The following is a 17,728-nucleotide window of genomic DNA, read 5'->3' as shown; positions in this document are numbered from 1 at the left end:
TATTTTCCATCCCCACTCAGCCCTTTGGTAAGAGTCCTCACTCAATTATCCACACAAAAAGAAACAGTAATCACACTGGTTATCCAATACTTACTTGTACTGAAAAAAATCTAGTTAGCCAATAATATCAGGAATGAAATATTCTGAATGACTATGTTTTCCGCTTCCTTTAGGACCTAATTCTGTTCACTTTCCCTTTTGCCCCTGTTGATTTTAGACTCAGAATTGGGTGAAATCAGCATAACCCTCAGTAAACTGTTAAATTCTCAGAGCTTTTTTAATAAGTAAATAAATGACATGATGTCCGTGAAGCTTCTAGAATAGTGCACATGGTAAATTCTCAAAGAGATGCTAGTTCCTTTATTCTTTTCCCTTCCCTCTTGCTTCTGCCAACCAGAGCTTTGCTTCCTCTTCTGCAGTTTAGGATTCAGGAGCTGAGTTTTCACATGTGATCAGTCAACTCCCCAACAGAACGTAATGTTTCTTTACTCTCTGAATGATCTGTTCAATGCATTTTAATTATAGAGCTCTCTAAAAACTTCTTGCCTTGACTTTTTCTCTTCTTCCCTTAATTCCCACTGAGAGATCACGGATCACTCACAGTTTGTAATATTGAGGCTAATATTGTGTGCAGCTCTCCACTAAGACACAGGAATACAAAATTCAATAAAACATGGTTCCCACCCTAGACAGTTAATTTTATGTGTCAAATTGACTAGGCCATAAGGGTCCCTAGGAAATTGTTCAAACATTACTTTGGGTGTTTCTGTGAGAGTGTTTTTGCATGAGAATAACATTTAACTACAGGGACTTGATTGAGTAAAGTACATTGCCCCATACAATGTGGGTAAGCCTTGTCCAATCCACTGAAGGCCTGAAAAGAACAAAAGGGTGTCTGTCGCTCCCTCGAGTAAGAGAGGATTCTCCTGCCTGATGGCCTTTACCCTGGAACATCCACTCTTCAGGCCTGACAGCCTTTCAAGTGGGGCATTGGCTCTTCCTGATCCTACAGCAGCCTTCCAGTCCTTAGACCTGAACAAATCCATCAGCTCTTTCTCGTGTTCCAGTAGCCTAGTCTGTGCCTTTGGACTCAAAGTGCGACATTGGCTCTGCAGATTTTGGACTTGCCAGCCTCCGTAACCACATAAGCCAATTCCTTATTATAAATGTCTCTCGGGAGGGACAGATGGATGGATGGATGGATAGATAGATAGATAGACAGACAGATAGACAGGCATCATAGACACAGATATAGACATAGATATAGACATACAGATCATATTGGTTGTTTCTCTGAGAACCCTGACTAACACACTACCCTCAAGAAGCTCAAAGTACAGTTGTGGGGATATACCCAAGTAAGCTCTCTGCGTGAAGCCTTTCCTAAACAATAACAGAGAATATTGTGCTATAAGCCAAATAAACCATCAAACAGAAAAGCTACCAATAAACATTCACTGAATGAATTAAAAGTACTTGAAAGCAGAATCTGCCAAGGACAATATCAGACCATGTAATTCATTCCCTCAAGAATTCTCATAGAGTGAGTGATCTGGTGTCAGTTTACAGCCCAGCTTGCCCGAAAGGGCAATACACTGCATACGCTGACTAGATGAGATTTCCCTTCTTTCATGAGTTAGTTACTGTTATGTGAAACAGGTCATTGGGAAATAAATTTAAAACCAGGAGTACAGTTATAAATGAGTTCATTCTCCTTGCAGTGCAGAGTACAAATAAGAAGCAAATAAGCTCACTTGAATGGCAGCCAAGTTCTTCTGTTCCTGAGATGGTGCCTCATGAACAAAGCGAAGCCAGTTGGAGTGTCGTGGGTTGGTAGCATCCAAAATGTATAGAACTTCTCCCTTACTCCCACGAACCTGAAACACAAAAGCTCCTGAATTTATACTTGAAGTCAGTATCAGCCATTCCAAATAAGATTAGCCATACTAAAAACAACATAATATTTTTTTCATTAAGTATCACCTTTCTTATTTGCAGGTGTTGAAGAGATGCATTCCTCCCCTTAGACGTACATCCAAATAGAACCTCCTCTTTCACTTGGCAGATGTCTGGATGACTCACAATTGCAATCAACTCTCAGAAACATCCTGTGTTGATAGCTCTTTTCTGGTCAAAGTTATTTATTTGTAGTTGCATTTTAATAAATGTGTTGCAATTGCAATTGTTCAGGGGATGACTACAATCACAGCCCATCCCTTTCTTCCGCAGAAGAGGGTAGTACTGCTGGGTTCCCCAAGTGGGAGGGGTGGCGCTCGAATAACCCTTTCAGTTTCTCTCTCCACCTGCTTACTGAATCATTCCCCTATGAGGAGAATGTGCTACTCTAACCAGCAGAATCTGACATCCACTGGGCCACAGTTTCATATTTTTAACTAGTGGATGAATAAGCCAAGTTCCATTTTGTCTTTTCATGGCCTGCTCACGTCTTGCTGAGAAGCACTGCGGGCTCTCTGGTTTTTGTCTCATGCCATAAGCCCTTCTGGTCAGATCTACCCGACTTTCAATTGCGGGAGGGCAGGTAACTGCAGAAGGATCAGGTCATCCATTGGACATTCTTGAATCCAAGCTGCTTCGAATCTCGTTTCTCAAATCCCCTGCATTGTAGGGTGGTGGGCACCTGCTCAGTTTAAAAAACTGTGCCAATCTCTACCTAATACTCACTCTGTGAATGCGTTTACACTCAAGTGGGGCTGAGGAGAGGAGAGGGAGGGATAAGTGAGTAGCACTTAGATCTCCAACACCAAGTAACACAAACAGAAGGGCTCTCAACTCACTTGGGGTGGGGAAAAATTCCAGATTCCCCAAATTTTATTTTATAAAATAAGACACAACCAGCCTAATGAAGTATATATTTTCATGATACATTTGGACAATCATTCATTCACTGAACACATGCTGAGTCCGTAGGGCGGTACCAGGCACTGCTAAGGCACTGGAAATCTCTCCGTGAACAAGACAGATGAAGCCCGACCTCATAGCACTTCAGAGCAAACAAGCACAGAGAGTCACTTCAGGTAAAGGTAAGTGCTGTGAAGACACCGACAGCACAGGAGGAGCACGTAGAGTGAGGGCAGAGGTGCTCTGCCATGTGAGGGGGTCAGGCAGAGCCTGTCTGACGAGGTGACCTGTAAGGAGCTCTAAATGAAGGGAGGGCACAGGCCGGGAGTGCGGTGGGCTGGGGGCTCGGGAAAGAGCGTTCCCAGGCTAGAGGGACCAGCCGGTAAAAGGCAGATAGAAAGGGCCAGTGTTGGAAGCAAATTAGGAACAGCAAGGAGGCCATGAGGCTGGAACAGAAGGAGCAACCAGGAAAAGGGTGGGTGCTGAGATCAGGCAGACTGGCACAGGCCGGATCACGCACTGGCCTGCAGGCCGGGAAGCCATCCCTAGAGGTCAGGTTACCCAAACTCTGTTGTACAAAAACATCTGCACCATGCACTGCAAAGACTGATGTTTCAAGATTCTAACATATCTTGTCTGGGAAAAAACACAGTTAGCCTGCTCCTAAGATCTTGTATCTGCCACGTCTCTCAAACAATTCCTGAGTTCTCAAATGCCCAAGGATCCTCAGTTGATCATTTAAAAATCTCTCTAATGAAATGGCACACCCTCACTGGAACGAGGGATTTAATTTTCGATACTGTAATTGTTAAAAGGACTTAGGACTATAAATACCTCATATTTATGTCTCATCAGTTTAGGTGTGAAGCTATGGGAATTTATTAACCCTTCTCATTAAATAACAAACTCACGTTGAAAACATCTGCTTTGGGAGGTGCCTGAAAGTTGCCCTGCCTCCCTGCTTATCTGTCAACTCGGAACCCTCACTGCCATCCAGGTAATGCCAAAGATGTCCAGCCACACTGCTAGGATAGATAGAAAGGATGCTCTATATTTTCTTCAAAGGAGACCCCAGTTCACATTCCTTTAAGCAGAGTAAAATAAGTAATTTTAAACATCCAGGTATGAAGTCTCCTTTCCAGGTTCCTCCACAGCGACAGTAACAAAATGATTTTTATAGACCAGCTGCTAAATTAAGCAGAACAGGTAGCAATGCCACTAGATACCCGAAAGGAAAATGTCTTCAGAACTGAAATTTTAAGTCCACCACTGTCATTGAAATCCACACAAACCCAACCAATTTTACACAGGGGAACACCGCTGTTGTGCCTGCCCACGGGATAGCTCAGTTTGAAAGGTTAGCACTACTTACAGAAACTAGTTATGGCCCTTCTTAGCCATACATTTGTTCCCCAGTATTAAGTACAACATACATCAGAAGTGTTTGACACTTCAAATTCCTTCTTCAAAGATGTGAAACATAACAAAGGTTTCTCCGTGACTTATTATTGTAAGCCCATTTGACCAGGGGCAGTTTTGTTCTTTATACACTTCAGCACTTTGGCTCCAACTGTGTTCAGTGACTCAGTAGCTCATTTCCATACATCCCATGGATGTATGCACATTCTGGATGTTTATTACCTTCTTACATCATATTCCACCTTACGAGGCACGCACAGTTGAATTTTATATTCAAATTCTTACAAGATTCATCACTTTCAATAATCTACATTTACATACTATTACTTATATTTTCACAACACTCGTGATATACTGCAGTGGCCCACACATTCATCTTTGAGATAACTTTTTCTGTTCATTAACAGAGCTGCTGCCCATTTATTTTATTCTAAACATCCTTACCCAAATGACTCTAAGTTCCTACGCGGTCTCCACAGGCTACCTGTTTTCTCCAGCTTTCAAGTGGCTGATTGCGTCCTCAATCCTCCATCCCAGTCTTCAACACTTCACTGACGCTGTTAGATTATCTGCTCACATGACTTTTATCTTCCTACCCTACAACCACAGCACTGCCTGCATTGAAATATCTAAAAGAGATCTCCAAAGATAATTTAATCCATCCCTCCTCTTTCCAGGGAAACCAAAGCAAAAAAACCTCCTAGACAGATGGCTGTTACTAAAGTCCCCATTTATCTATTTTAACTTGATTCTGAACCCTGAAGTAATACATTGAACATTTTTAACATCTAATGAATAAAGAAGATTCAGAATTCCTCTTAGTATCATGTTCCATGTTCCAGTATCATCTTTGCAGCCAATTTGTATTTTTTTTCTTTCAAAACTAGTCTTCCAAATATCATCTTCTTCTATTTGAATTTTCATGGAAATGAAGTGTATTGGTTTCTGTCCCACTGAGGACTGTCGTCCAAAAACCTGGGGCCTGTAATGAAGTCAAATTCTCATCTTGCAATAAAAACCATCTCAATTCCAAACTCTGTTTGATTTGCACAGTCTTCCTAAGCCAGTTACACAGAAAAAATTAGCTAAAGTAGGAAGAGGAATGAAAATCTTCCTGCTTCAGTCTAGCCATTCATATCTCTAGGACTTTGTCACTGTATATTAAATAACAGTTATCACTGTGCAGGAACTCGGCAGTTCTAGTCTCTGTCAGATGCTACTGACGCTACTTTTCAAGTGTCCAAGACAATGTGCTACTGTGGCTCTGTCTTTTCTTTCCAGACTAAACATTATAAACAATGAACATAAGTCACCATCAATTTTTCTTCCCACCCAGCAAAGGATAGAGGAAATCACAAAAAGATTCAGCTCAACAAAGGAAAACCCTAATATGTAGATGAAAGGAAAAACTGGAAATACGTATCAAATCAAATATGCAAACAAATTTTTGCCTTAAATTTAAGTATTTTCTTTGTTAAATTGGGTCAACTATAAACAGAGAAGCTTATTTATTATTTGGATGGTTCATTTTCACAGTAGAAGGGTCTACAATGTTTCTCTATGATTTTTCTTCAATTATTTTGAATGCCAGAGGAACTTCTCATTCACTACAGGCCACTGGGTTCCCAGGGTAAAGCTCATCAGCCAGATCTGTCTCCAGAGGTGGCAAAATGTAACCAACAGAATTTTATTTAACATATGGTAAAATGTAACGGCAGTGAAATATAGTCAGTTCCAAAAAATATAGCAATAATATCCCTAATAAGTAGTCACAATATGTCATGAAAATATATTTCCCTTTCTGACTTTCAACAAGACTTTTCAAAGAAGGTAGTTTTAAGCACTAAGATTTATAGTATGGATGCCTTTAGAGTGTAAAATTTCATCATATTTCTGTATTTAAATCACTGGCATTCTATCTGCAACTGTTTTTAACTGAAGGAAGGCCAGATGCCCTGACTTCAGAGTTTAATTACCCAGACTTCTGAATACCGAAGGACCACAGAACACTAAGTGTACTCAAATAATCAGTTCTGACAGCACACTGTTGTCAGATTTAAGCCAAAGAGAGACATACTTTAAGAAATCAGCAAAGATCATCAGTGAAAGCTGTAATGATTTATAATTTCTAAGCAAACAGTGTGAGTTTTTTCCTGTTGATTTTTCAAAGAATTCAGTCTAAAATTCTTTCTAGCTTTGGTACTTTTAAACACACACACACACACACACACACACACACACACACACATATCACTGTAGCATATCTGCTTAGCTCTCCGCCCCATACTATCTAATAATCCAAATCCAGAGAAACCCCCCCCCCAGCGTCAGACAGGAAAGCAGATGAACACAGGCTTTTAGAGATGCCTCTCTACTGAACAGCATCCAGAACATAATATACACAAAACAACTTAAAAGGACTGATGAGAAAAATAAAGTCTCTTTTTCATTACAAATGATTAGTGCCCTAAATATTTCAAGCTGGAAGGCACGCAGGCATTCTGGAGTGGTAAAACTGCTGGACTAGGAATCAAAAAGCCAGATGTGAGCGAAGCTCTGATGGCACCATGTTGAGTGAGTCACTTCTCGCTGAGCTGAGCCATGCTCTCCAGCCCTCTAAAGTGGGGGTGATAGTCCCTGCTCTGTGACCCCACAGACCACCACGGGAGCATCAGATGGAATAAGATGCATGACTTCTGTATACCAATGGGTATTTTGCAATCATGAAGTACTAGCACACTGAGGAAACCGAGGCTCACAGCAACTAATGGACACTCTTAAGAGACAAATACTGCCCACAGCCGGGCACACACGTACTTTACTGCATGTCAACTTTTTTCCAGGAACAAACACGAAGGTTATCCTAATTCAAAACCAAATACACACAAATAGCCTCTGCCTGAACACCTGAAGTAAGAGCAGGTGCCATTACAAGTTAGGAGCAAACCAGACATCATCTCGGCTGAGCCGGCACCCTTCCTTAGGCCACATTCAAACATGCTGCTCAGTGACCAACTGTCATCAGCTCCAGCTCTGTCCTCTTCAGTAGTTTTAATTTCTTTCCCATGCACAGCCCTTCAAATTTCTGAAGGCAGGAGTCCCTCCTTCTCTACACTTTCTCTTCTACAAGAAAATAACTCTCTCCTTGTCTGATGTGATGTATGTCCCTTTGCTATCCTGGTTGCCCTCTTAAAGATGCACACTAATTTGTCAAAGCTCTCCTCACGCAGCACAGAATACAGCACACAAAGGACTATTCTGACCTGGGCACTATTTCTGCTGATGCAATTTACAAATCACAAAAGCGTTTTCGGTTGCCACATCTTACGTTTAGCTGAGCTTGCCTTTCTAATCACCTAACCTGTATCAAGGAAGTTCTCCTGACACCGTGGAAGACCTGAAGGCAAGTTTAACTGAGGAACTGGGTCAGGTTTATGTAGCTAAGCAAATCCTGGACTTGGGCACCTAACCACTAAGAGATGGAAACCTTTCATTTGGTACTGTCTCAATAAATATTTTATTCACTAAAAGCTCAGCTAATGTGTCGTTTCTTAAACGACCATTGCCTTTACTTCCTTTAAAAGTTCAAAAATATTTTATGAGAGGTAATGAGAGACTTACTTTAAAAACACTCCAAGTCTTGCCTTTCCAATACGTTTAAAATTGTGCTAATTTTTTAAAAGAAGAAGTAACTGACATGACAACGTGAAAGACGCAGTGAAAAGCGCATCATCTTTTCCAGAGTAAATTGATGAGAAAGCCTTCACAGTGCAGCCACTGTCCCTTTCCAGTTTTACAAACACGTTCAGGCAGTCAGATTTCAGCAACATTTTTGAATAGACCAGTTTTTTGTTGCATAAAGAATAAAGTAAACTTAGGTAACACTAGTTTATTATACACATAGCTTTGGGGGAGTGTAAAGAACATACAAGAGTTAGTGTGTATATACTGTGGCATGATCCATTTTAACTACGTAGTGGCTTTTTGTTTACTTTTTCATTTTGTCAATATCACAACTTCTCTATAAGTAAAGTGCTGTTTCACCAAGGAATCAGAAAACCACATTAATAAAAGTCCGCATGTCTTTTGACAGCTTCGTAGTTTCTATCAGATTCATCAGAAATGATTCACCAAACTTTAAATCTGGCTAAAGTTTTACGAGTCTATAGTGTTGCTCAATTTTTAATATAGATCTGCGACTTACACTGACTTAAAGCCTTGAGGTCAGCTTTTGGAGGACTTCCCCCATGGCATATCGAAAGTGTACACAAAAATGTGCCAAAAATGAGAAAATTTTAGTAGCAAAATTCTATTCATCAGACACAAAAGCATTTCAAAGAGCTGGTCATGTAAAAAACAATGATAATCTCCAAGATCCAGAAATCATAGTCTTGATAGTGTTTTTAAAAGAAGATGCTTTGTATCTGACAACTTCTGGACAAAGATTATAGAAACACTGAGTAATAAAAGAACACTGTGCACCACAGGGAGAAAAAATGAAAAAGAAAAAATCCACTTTTCTTTTGATTCTGATCTGAATCAAAATTCTGGGAATTCCTAACCCAAACTCCACAGGTGCAGTCACTGTTTTCAGATTTTTCCTAAATGCAGCTTTCTACAGCAATTAAAACAATCTGCACAGCCCATTTAAATTAACTGTTCTCTCTTCATTCACATCTTCAATATGTATGCAACCCCATAAAGAAACAAATGAATTATTCTGGTATAAGAATACACCTAAGGCAATCAAATATTTCCTAGTCTCTAAGATTTATCCTTTCCCTTCTCATAATCATCCAACAATCGTACTTCTGTGCTGAAGAGTTCTAGAAGGTTGACGTTAGTTATCAGTAAACAACTCTTACTGAATGGCATATCCTATCCAGTTCTTTATTGGTTATTTTAAAATATGCTATGAGAAGCTACAAATGAAATTCTAGAATATAATTCCTTTATTTAACATCTTCAGTATAAATAAGGAAACAGAAAATCCAATTTGTTTTAAACTCACAAAACAATGCTTGATTATTAAAAAGTAGAGATACAGATGAACTTCATCTCAAAAGCACTTAGCACACACGGGTATACAGTAACACAGTGCCAGGTCCGGACGATGGACCAGAGTGAAAAGAAAATGTTAGAAAAGAGTGTGCTAGGAAAAGCTCTCAGTAGACAAGGTGTGCAAAAGGAGTGAGCACAGCAGGCTTCAGACTGTTACGTTGATGAGGCCTGCCTGGAAGGAAGGCTGGCGCATGGCTGGCATGCGGGAACGTGGGTTCTCAGGGTGCTCCCAGTCGACAGTTAATGGATAAGGGTAGTTCACTGTTCCCAGACAGTGCTGACAATACGGTTTATGCCAAACACCTGCTTTTCTTCTGGGAATCTGGAATTTTGGTACATACTAGCCAGAAGGTGCCTACGAGCCCCCATTAAAAGTGTTGGATACTGAATTTCTAATGGCTTCCTTGCAGGGAACATCGTGTGTGTGTGGCTGCTTTTTCATTACTGGGAGAAGAGTGTGCTGTGTGTGACCCCTCCTGGGAGGGAGAGAGCATAAGGAAATCTATACATGGTTCCTCCAGACTCTGCCTGTGCCTTGTTTCCTTTATGAGATCACTGAAATAAATCTTAGCCATGCTTACAACTACATGCTGAGTCCCATAAGTCCGTCTAGTGAATCTCTGAGTGCGAGGGTGGTCCTTGGAATCCCCAACACACAAGATGAGTTTAGTTCTAGTTGCTGAAATGAATGGCACACAAATTTGTCAACAGAAGAGGTAGAAAGCCATTTCAAGGCCAACAGAATTTTATCATACTCTTATTTACCTTACAAAAGTTAAACTACATCCACTCAATGAAAGGAAAAAATAAATCAGAAAGATCAAAGAAAGAAAATAAATTTAAATAGTAAGGACCATTCTTTTTCATGGCCCATAATTTTAATGACATGAGATTGTTGCCTTATGAACTGGTTTCAGAACCTAAGCCCTGCATAAGATTCGACTCCACTGTAGAGAACATTATCCCGATGAAAGAACAGTTGAGCAGCTTGGTCATTCTGTGCAGAGGAGGCAAGATGAATGGTGTTGGTAAATCGGGTTGGGAAGACACAGTCAATAAAGGGTGATGGGACTTAAATCTGGTGGTTCAAGCAATAAAATCAGAGAAATCACAGGAAATAAATGGGAAATGCATCAATTAGGAAGCTTTGTGCTTCATCTAACAGAAACTTTAAAGGCAATCACTAATCAGGACCCAACCCGGGAGGCATCAGCTTCTCGGTAACAAGATACTGCTGCATGGAGGGAGAGTAGAAACTGGGGAAGATGATTCAACTGGGAAATAATACCCATTTCTTATCTCATAGCTCTATAGGTCAGAAATCCGGATGAGCCTGATGGAATTTTCTGCTTAGGGTTTATGGAGAAGGCTCCATGCATGAATCTGCCGCTTCCAAGTGCACTCAGGTTGTTGGACAAACTCCAGTTCCTTGAAGCTGCAGGACCAAGAGAGGCCTTTATTTTCATGCTTCTTTCACTTTAGATGAGATGATAGATGATGATTTATAGTCTACAAGTAATCTTAATTTTGTAAAGAGAATGCAAATGTCTTTAAATATAACATAAACATATGTTTCGTAAGGAATTTAGTCTTATATTAAATAAAAGAAGGGAAGAGAACGGATAGGGAAGAGACCTACCACATACTCTTTTTAAATTTAATGCTAATACTTGGGTTATGGAGATAATCAGTTCCTCTTATAAAATAAAAAAGTTTCCATATTTCCCATTTTATCAGTTTTCTCCAAATCTTAAACTTCAACTTATGGAGTTTTTTACATTTATTATAGAGCTGTCTGAGTATACTTTCACTAGTGTATATAGAGATATCAAATTTGCATCAAGAATTTAACACATAAGGAAACTATTGACCATAAATATTTTTCTATTACTTTTTCACCTCATAAAGACATATTAAGCCATTCAAACTACAGATGTAGAATATACTAAAGAGAAGAAGTTGGGGAAATTGAAGCTCAAAGGGTATTATATGACATTGGTTTGAGTTTTTTAAAGTGTGCTTATAAACCTAGGGCTTTCCCCAAGGGAGTGTCTTTAATTTTGCAACAAACTACCTTTTAAGGTAAATCATCTAAAATTACAAAGTGACAAAAACACCTTCTTTATCCAGAGATACCTCATTTTACTGGCAGCTATTAGCACAAAAATGAGAAAAACTTGTCCCATGCACATACAAAAACCCTAATATTAAACTCTAATGACCAGTTCACTAGACCCAGGACTTCATCTTCCAAATGTGATCACTGGGGGAAATGGAAACAACTTTGGAAAGTTGCCTGCAATGAAATCCTGCAAGTCAGAACAACTTAGACATGTGGGTATTATCATGTTCTGTATCTTGAGTTCATAAGATTTTACCTTCATTAACAAAAAGTCCCTTACTGAGTCTAAAATCAGCTACTTTTCTCATCTATTGTTACCCAGTTACAGTTACCTTTAACAGGTCTCTACTCCAGAATATCTATAGTTCTTGGGCTTTTCCCTAAACAAGAATTGGAAATTTCCTATACAATATCACAATTCTGTAACCATATGGTTTTGAAAGCTGATGTTTTAAAATTATTTTAGAAAAGTAATATGATACATACAGTATGTTTACCTACCATTTTCTACAGGGTTTGGAGCACCATCCCATAAACAAACACATCTATGTATGAATAGTCATGCTAAGTAGGATAAAGACAAAAGGCTGTAAGTGGCCTCATGTAAGTTCAAGTCAGGTTCTGCTGCTAAACAAGTTATTTGAAAAAAAAAAAAAGAAATTTGGTTTTCGAAGCTTTTTATATTTCTGATTTTCAGGTAAAAGTCTATGGGTCTAGAGATTAAAATGAGTTAATCAGTCAACCCGTTAGAGTCCTTTTTCTCCACAGAGATGACATAAATGTATCAGAATGATGACAGATGCTCTGGCAATGGTACAGAACCACAGAATTAAAGAAAAACGTGCTAATTTACCTGGGAACTGATCCTTACTGTGCTAAATTTGTAAAAGTTTGCATGGATAGTAGACAGTTTATAAAAGTGCTTTTTGGCACTACAAGTCCTAAGAAAACATATTTTCTTTGTGGAGAGCAACTCCCACATTCTCTTTGACCTGGAAGTGAAGCCGGTAGATAAAAACAGGGCACATTAGTAAGATCTACAGTCTCTACATCAGAATACATTCCTTGGGGGGTGGGAATAGCTCAGTGGTAGAGCACATGCTTAGCATGCATGAACCTGGGTTCAATCCCTAGTACCTCCATTTAAAAGCAATTTGCAAAAAGAATACATTTCTCTTTAGGTCACTTGCAATCTACTTATGAATATGCAAATTGGAGACAACATGCAACTGCCCTCCTTCAGGTTTTGAAAGGTCTATTTATAAAGTACAAAGTTACCATCTTTAATGTGGACGAAAGAATATGTGTTTCAACTGATCTCTAGGGCCAGACAGAAGGAAAAATGTTTTAAAAACATGATTTGTTAATCAAAAGTTAAAAAATAACAAATATGCACATCAAAACATTAATTATCTAAACTGTCCTAAAAATTCTTCAAAGAACAAAGTACTTTCAGAGTGGTCATTTATCATACAGTAAGGAAATTATGGGCCAAACCATTAAAAAGAATTTATTCAAGTCCATGAGCATTAATCTTCTTTATATAAAAAGAAAATATGGAATTTCTCAGGCAGAATTTTATGCAAACTTTCAGTAGTGTTTGGAGAGTCCCCATTGTGTGCAGAGTAGCTACACGTACGCCAGTGTTTCTAACTTGTAGACATACCATCCCTATCTTTAGAAAAAATTCATTAAACCCACTTTTTTATATTCAACATAAATTAGAGCTACAATTTGTTACTAAAACAGACCCAAAACTAAATAACCACACAGCTTATATACTCAGATGCAAATAAATCAAGCTGCTCATAAAGAGAATTCTAGCCTGCCTGTTGTTCTCACATTTAATTTACTACATAATAACAGCAAAAGGTCTTGGCAAACATAAAAATGTAAACTACACTGAATACAAACAGAGCCTGTGTTGCTATAATATTAAAGAATCAACAGATGGTTGGCATCAGGAGACTGGCACAAATACAAAAAAACTAGAAAGGCAAGTAAATAAAAAGCCAAATGTATAGAAACTGAACAAGGTATGCTTGAACCTCATTTACCATACTGAGAAAAAAAAACCCTCGTGTCAACACACAAGTGATCTGGAATCTCCGTTAGGTTCTATGATCTAAAGCCCTGGGAAATACTCAGACTCGGTTAACTGATGCATGAACTACAGAGTGAAAAAGCTTGCCAAACTCTGCATGAGAACACTGTGTAAGGAGGCTGCACAGTTTAAAAAGGGAAGGGAGAGTGGTAGAAAGAAGAAGAAAGAAGAGAAAGAAGAAGAGGAAAAGAGGAGAAGGGAGAGAGGAGGCCGAGGGAGGAAGCATCAGAGAGGAGGAAGAAGCAGGGAAGAAGAGGGAGGAGGACCAGCGGGGGCTGGGGGGTGGGGAGTAGGAGAAAGGATGGAGGAGAGGCGCCTGCAAGGCTCCCACTCTGAGATCCAGCCTGCACGTCCCAACCAGATTAAAGTTTCTAGAACTATACGAAGGTGTTATGACCTAAACTAAGCAAATACATATATTCAAGTCTTCTATTATTCAAAAAGTCATAAGCAAGTACAATGTGTCAAGCACTGCACACGAGGCACTGGGGCACACAGATAATGACTCCATCCTTTTTCATCTCATTCGAAAAACATGTTTTGTTTGCACCAAGAAATCAAAGATAAACAACATTTAATCCCTGTGAAAGAGCTCACAGCCTAGCGAGCAGGGACAGACACCCGGATGCACAGTAAATGCTGGGACAGTGACCTAATGAGAGCAGTGAGGAGAAGCCCCCACGTCAGCCTGGCAGGTACCGGGGTGGGTATAGGTGAGAAGGTAAAGGGGCTGGCAAAACAAAGGCACACATGGGAGTGAACGAAATGTGAAACTGAAGAGTTGGGTGTGAACCAGGAAATGATTGAGAACCAGGGTAGAGAGGTCAGCAGTGGGTCAGGTCTTGGGCTCCGTATGACACTTGGTAGCACTCTGGAAAAAGAGTGTAACTCTTCCTCTCCCCTAAGTGAATGGATGCTCAGCAGTCAGGACACCATAGAGTTCCAGACTCTTCTTACGGGGAGATTTATTTGCTCAGTCTAGGTAGGGTTGACCCGGGGCAGGCAAAACTAGACACCTACTAGTTTGAGGCTTTTGTGTATGGAATTGTTTTTTGTCTAGCTTCTTACACTCTCCTGCACAAAAAAGGAGGCACAGAACAGTTTTTCATAGCCAAGTTTCCGTCTAGTAGAGGAATATCCTTTACAGCAAAACTCTGACCTTCATCCAGCTTAACTCAAGCACTTCCTATAACAGGAACTCTCTACCCTCCTGGTGCCAGAAAGGTTTTCCTCATGTTGATTAGAAACATGATTCTCTTTACTTCCACATAAAGGTTTTTTTCTTTTTTTAGTTCTGTCCTCAAACAGGAAAGCTAAGCCTTCACCGTCTTCCACATAACAACACTTTAAATCATGTGATGACAACCATCTGACTCTGCTCCTGCTCTTCTTCAGATTAAGAATCCCAGTTCCCTCAAGGGACTGATCGACAGGTCACAGTTTCCAAACCCTTTCTGTGTTTGGCTGCTCTCTGTTGAATGTCAGATGTTTACCAATTTCCAGATCCACAGCTAACACCCAGAAATTGACATGCCCTTACTGCTGTGGGCTGACCAGTATGCACTATAACGGCACTCTTCTTTCCCACCAGCACAACATTTACTTCTTTATTTTGCAGTCTGTGTTTTCCATCTAGCCACCAAGAGATACTGCTAACCAAAATGTCCACATAAAGCAAGTAAACCCTTCAGATATTTGCATAGGAGTCAATATCAAGTCCGGTATCTTGAATTCTGAAAACTGACTTTATATTTATCCGTGTTTAATTTCATCATATAAGCATTAGGTCCATCACTCTAGTTACTAACAGCTTTTGAATCCTGACTACATATCTTAAAATATTATCTATCCTTCACACCCATGAGGGTGGCTACTATCAAAAAAACAGAAAACAGGATCAGACACCTTCACTGGTGAATTCTATCAAACATTCAAAGAGTACCAATCCTTCTCAAATTCTTACCAGAAAGTAAAAGGGAAGGAACTCTTCCCATCTCATTTTATGAAACCAGCATTACACTGATGCCAAAACCAAACAAGGATGCTACAAGGAAAGAAAATCTCTGGCCAATATCATAGATGAATATAGATGCAAAAATCCTCAACAAAATATTAGCAAACCAAATTCAACAGTTCATTAAAATGACTATATACCATGATCAAGTGGGATTTATCCCAGGGATGCAGGGATGGTCCAACATCCACAAAGCAGTCAATGTGACCCCACATTAACAAAATGAAAGTTAAAAATCAGATGATTATCTCAATAAATGCAGAAAAAGCATTTGGCAAAACTTAACACCATTTATGATTTAAAAAACTCTCAACAAAGTGGGTGTAGATGAAACGTACCACAACACAATACAGCTCACATATGACAAGCCGACAGCTGACGTCATGCACAAAGACAAAACGCTAAGAGCTTTTTCTTCAAGGTCAGCGACAAGACAAGGATGCTCACTCTTGCTGCTTTTATTCAACACAGCATTGAAAGTGCGAGCTACAGCAATCAGACAGTTTAAAAAGGCATCCAAATTTGAAAGGAAAAAATAAAACTGTCAATATTTGTGGATGACAGGACTTTACATATAGAAAGTCCTAAAGACTCCACCAAAAAACTGTTAGAATAAATAAATTCAGTAGAGTTGCAGGGCATGAAATCAATACACAAAGATCTGTTGTGTTTTTATACAGTTAACAACAGACTATCAGAAAGACAAAGTAAGAAAAGAATCTCATTTACTTGTTCACAATTTTGTCTCCCAGAAACACTAGATGAATAAAGAAAGCTGCACTCATTTGAACTGAGCCACACAGAAATACACAAAACACTTCCACCTCAAATAGCTACCATCTGCCCCCGTTCACCAGATGTGCTATGAGACATACCCATCCACTTCAGATGTTACAACCTTCCATTCATTTTCAAACAACCGCCCCACTTCCACCACTTCATAAGAACCCCCAAGGTGCAAACCTTCTGGCATATACATCCACAAGCAAATTTCAGGTCTTTGTAAGGGTTAACCGACATATTCATCCAGTTACTTACGTATTTCTTCACCACTTTACACATGTAAAACTGTGCTACCATTTTTATTAGATTCCTGTCTTTTATTTTATGTGTCAGAGACAAAGTTTCTGTATTTTGTGTCCCTAACCCTATTTTTCCCAGAAGCCTTATGGTTCGTATTGAACAATACTGCATAGCATACTGACTTTTAAGAACAATCCTGTCACCTTATAGCAGAACTGACTGTAGAGCCCAACAGCTAAAGAGAAACAAGATCAAAAACATACAGACCTGACAGAGTAAAAGAGTTGAAAACACTTAAGACCATGAAACAAATTCCAGGTCTGATGTATATTCTAGGATAAGATTAATTTTTATAAGTTTTATTTCTTGTTGAGGCACTTGATGAAAAATCCAAGGATTCTATTTACTACAAGTCTGGAATCCCCAGGACATGAAAGAAAGCACGCAAAGTTTTAGGTAAATAAAAACCACCTTCATTCTCCATTGCTACAGCAACTAGGAGCCTAGCACTCTGCTTTATGTAACTTTAGTAAAATACTAACAGAAAACTTACAGTGCCATGTGGGAGTAGTCAAATTCAGAGGAATCCTTAAAAACAAAACAAAGCAAACTCTTATAGGACATTCTCCTGCAGAACTCAAAATAGTTGTGTCATCGAGACCTCTCCAGAGAAACCTCATCTCAGAAATACCACATATAATGTATTATAAATGGAAAAAAAATTTTTTGCCATGAGAAGGATAAAGAGTAGCTTGCTGAAAATGACTCTAGTGCTAACTTTGAGACAAGGTAAATTCAACAAGATAGAGTTCAGAATGATAAGCTTAACAAGTAAGAGAACATGAGGCAAGCTCAGCTTTGTTTTCATGTCACCAAATAAATAGAAGACTTTGTTCTTGAAACACAAGTGACCTTTACAAGTAGCAAGCATTCTCCTTCTCAGTCGCCCTCCTTCTGACCACGGCCACTATCGTGTACCGCATCATTCAGGCTGGAGTTGACGGTGAAATAAGCAAGGAAACGCTCGCCCAGCCCAGCGATCATCTACGTGGCCAGCTGCTGTGAAAACCAGGTTCCGTTCCTGGGATAACTTTCTAATTTACCAACTCAGTTGCTTTTCCACTCC

At 39.5% G+C, this 17,728-nt stretch overlaps 1 protein-coding gene across 3 annotated transcripts in view; it reads right to left on the bottom strand.

Annotated features, from left to right (window-relative positions):
• PRDM5 (PR/SET domain 5) overlaps positions 1–17,728 on the bottom strand; it is a 161,170-nt gene that overhangs the window by 114,383 nt on the left and 29,059 nt on the right. For all 3 annotated transcript variants that reach the window (XM_074341504.1, XM_074341506.1, XM_074341503.1), the window contains exon 3: positions 1,755–1,877. In XM_074341504.1, the coding sequence (XP_074197605.1) occupies positions 1,755–1,877 (123 nt within the window). The remainder of the gene's footprint in view (positions 1–1,754; positions 1,878–17,728) is intronic.

This window comes from Camelus bactrianus, chromosome 2 (assembly GCF_048773025.1).
Source record: "Camelus bactrianus isolate YW-2024 breed Bactrian camel chromosome 2, ASM4877302v1, whole genome shotgun sequence".
NCBI lineage: Eukaryota > Metazoa > Chordata > Mammalia > Artiodactyla > Camelidae > Camelus > Camelus bactrianus.
Note: the sequence above shows the minus strand (reverse complement) of the source record. Positions and strands in the feature narration are given on the sequence as shown.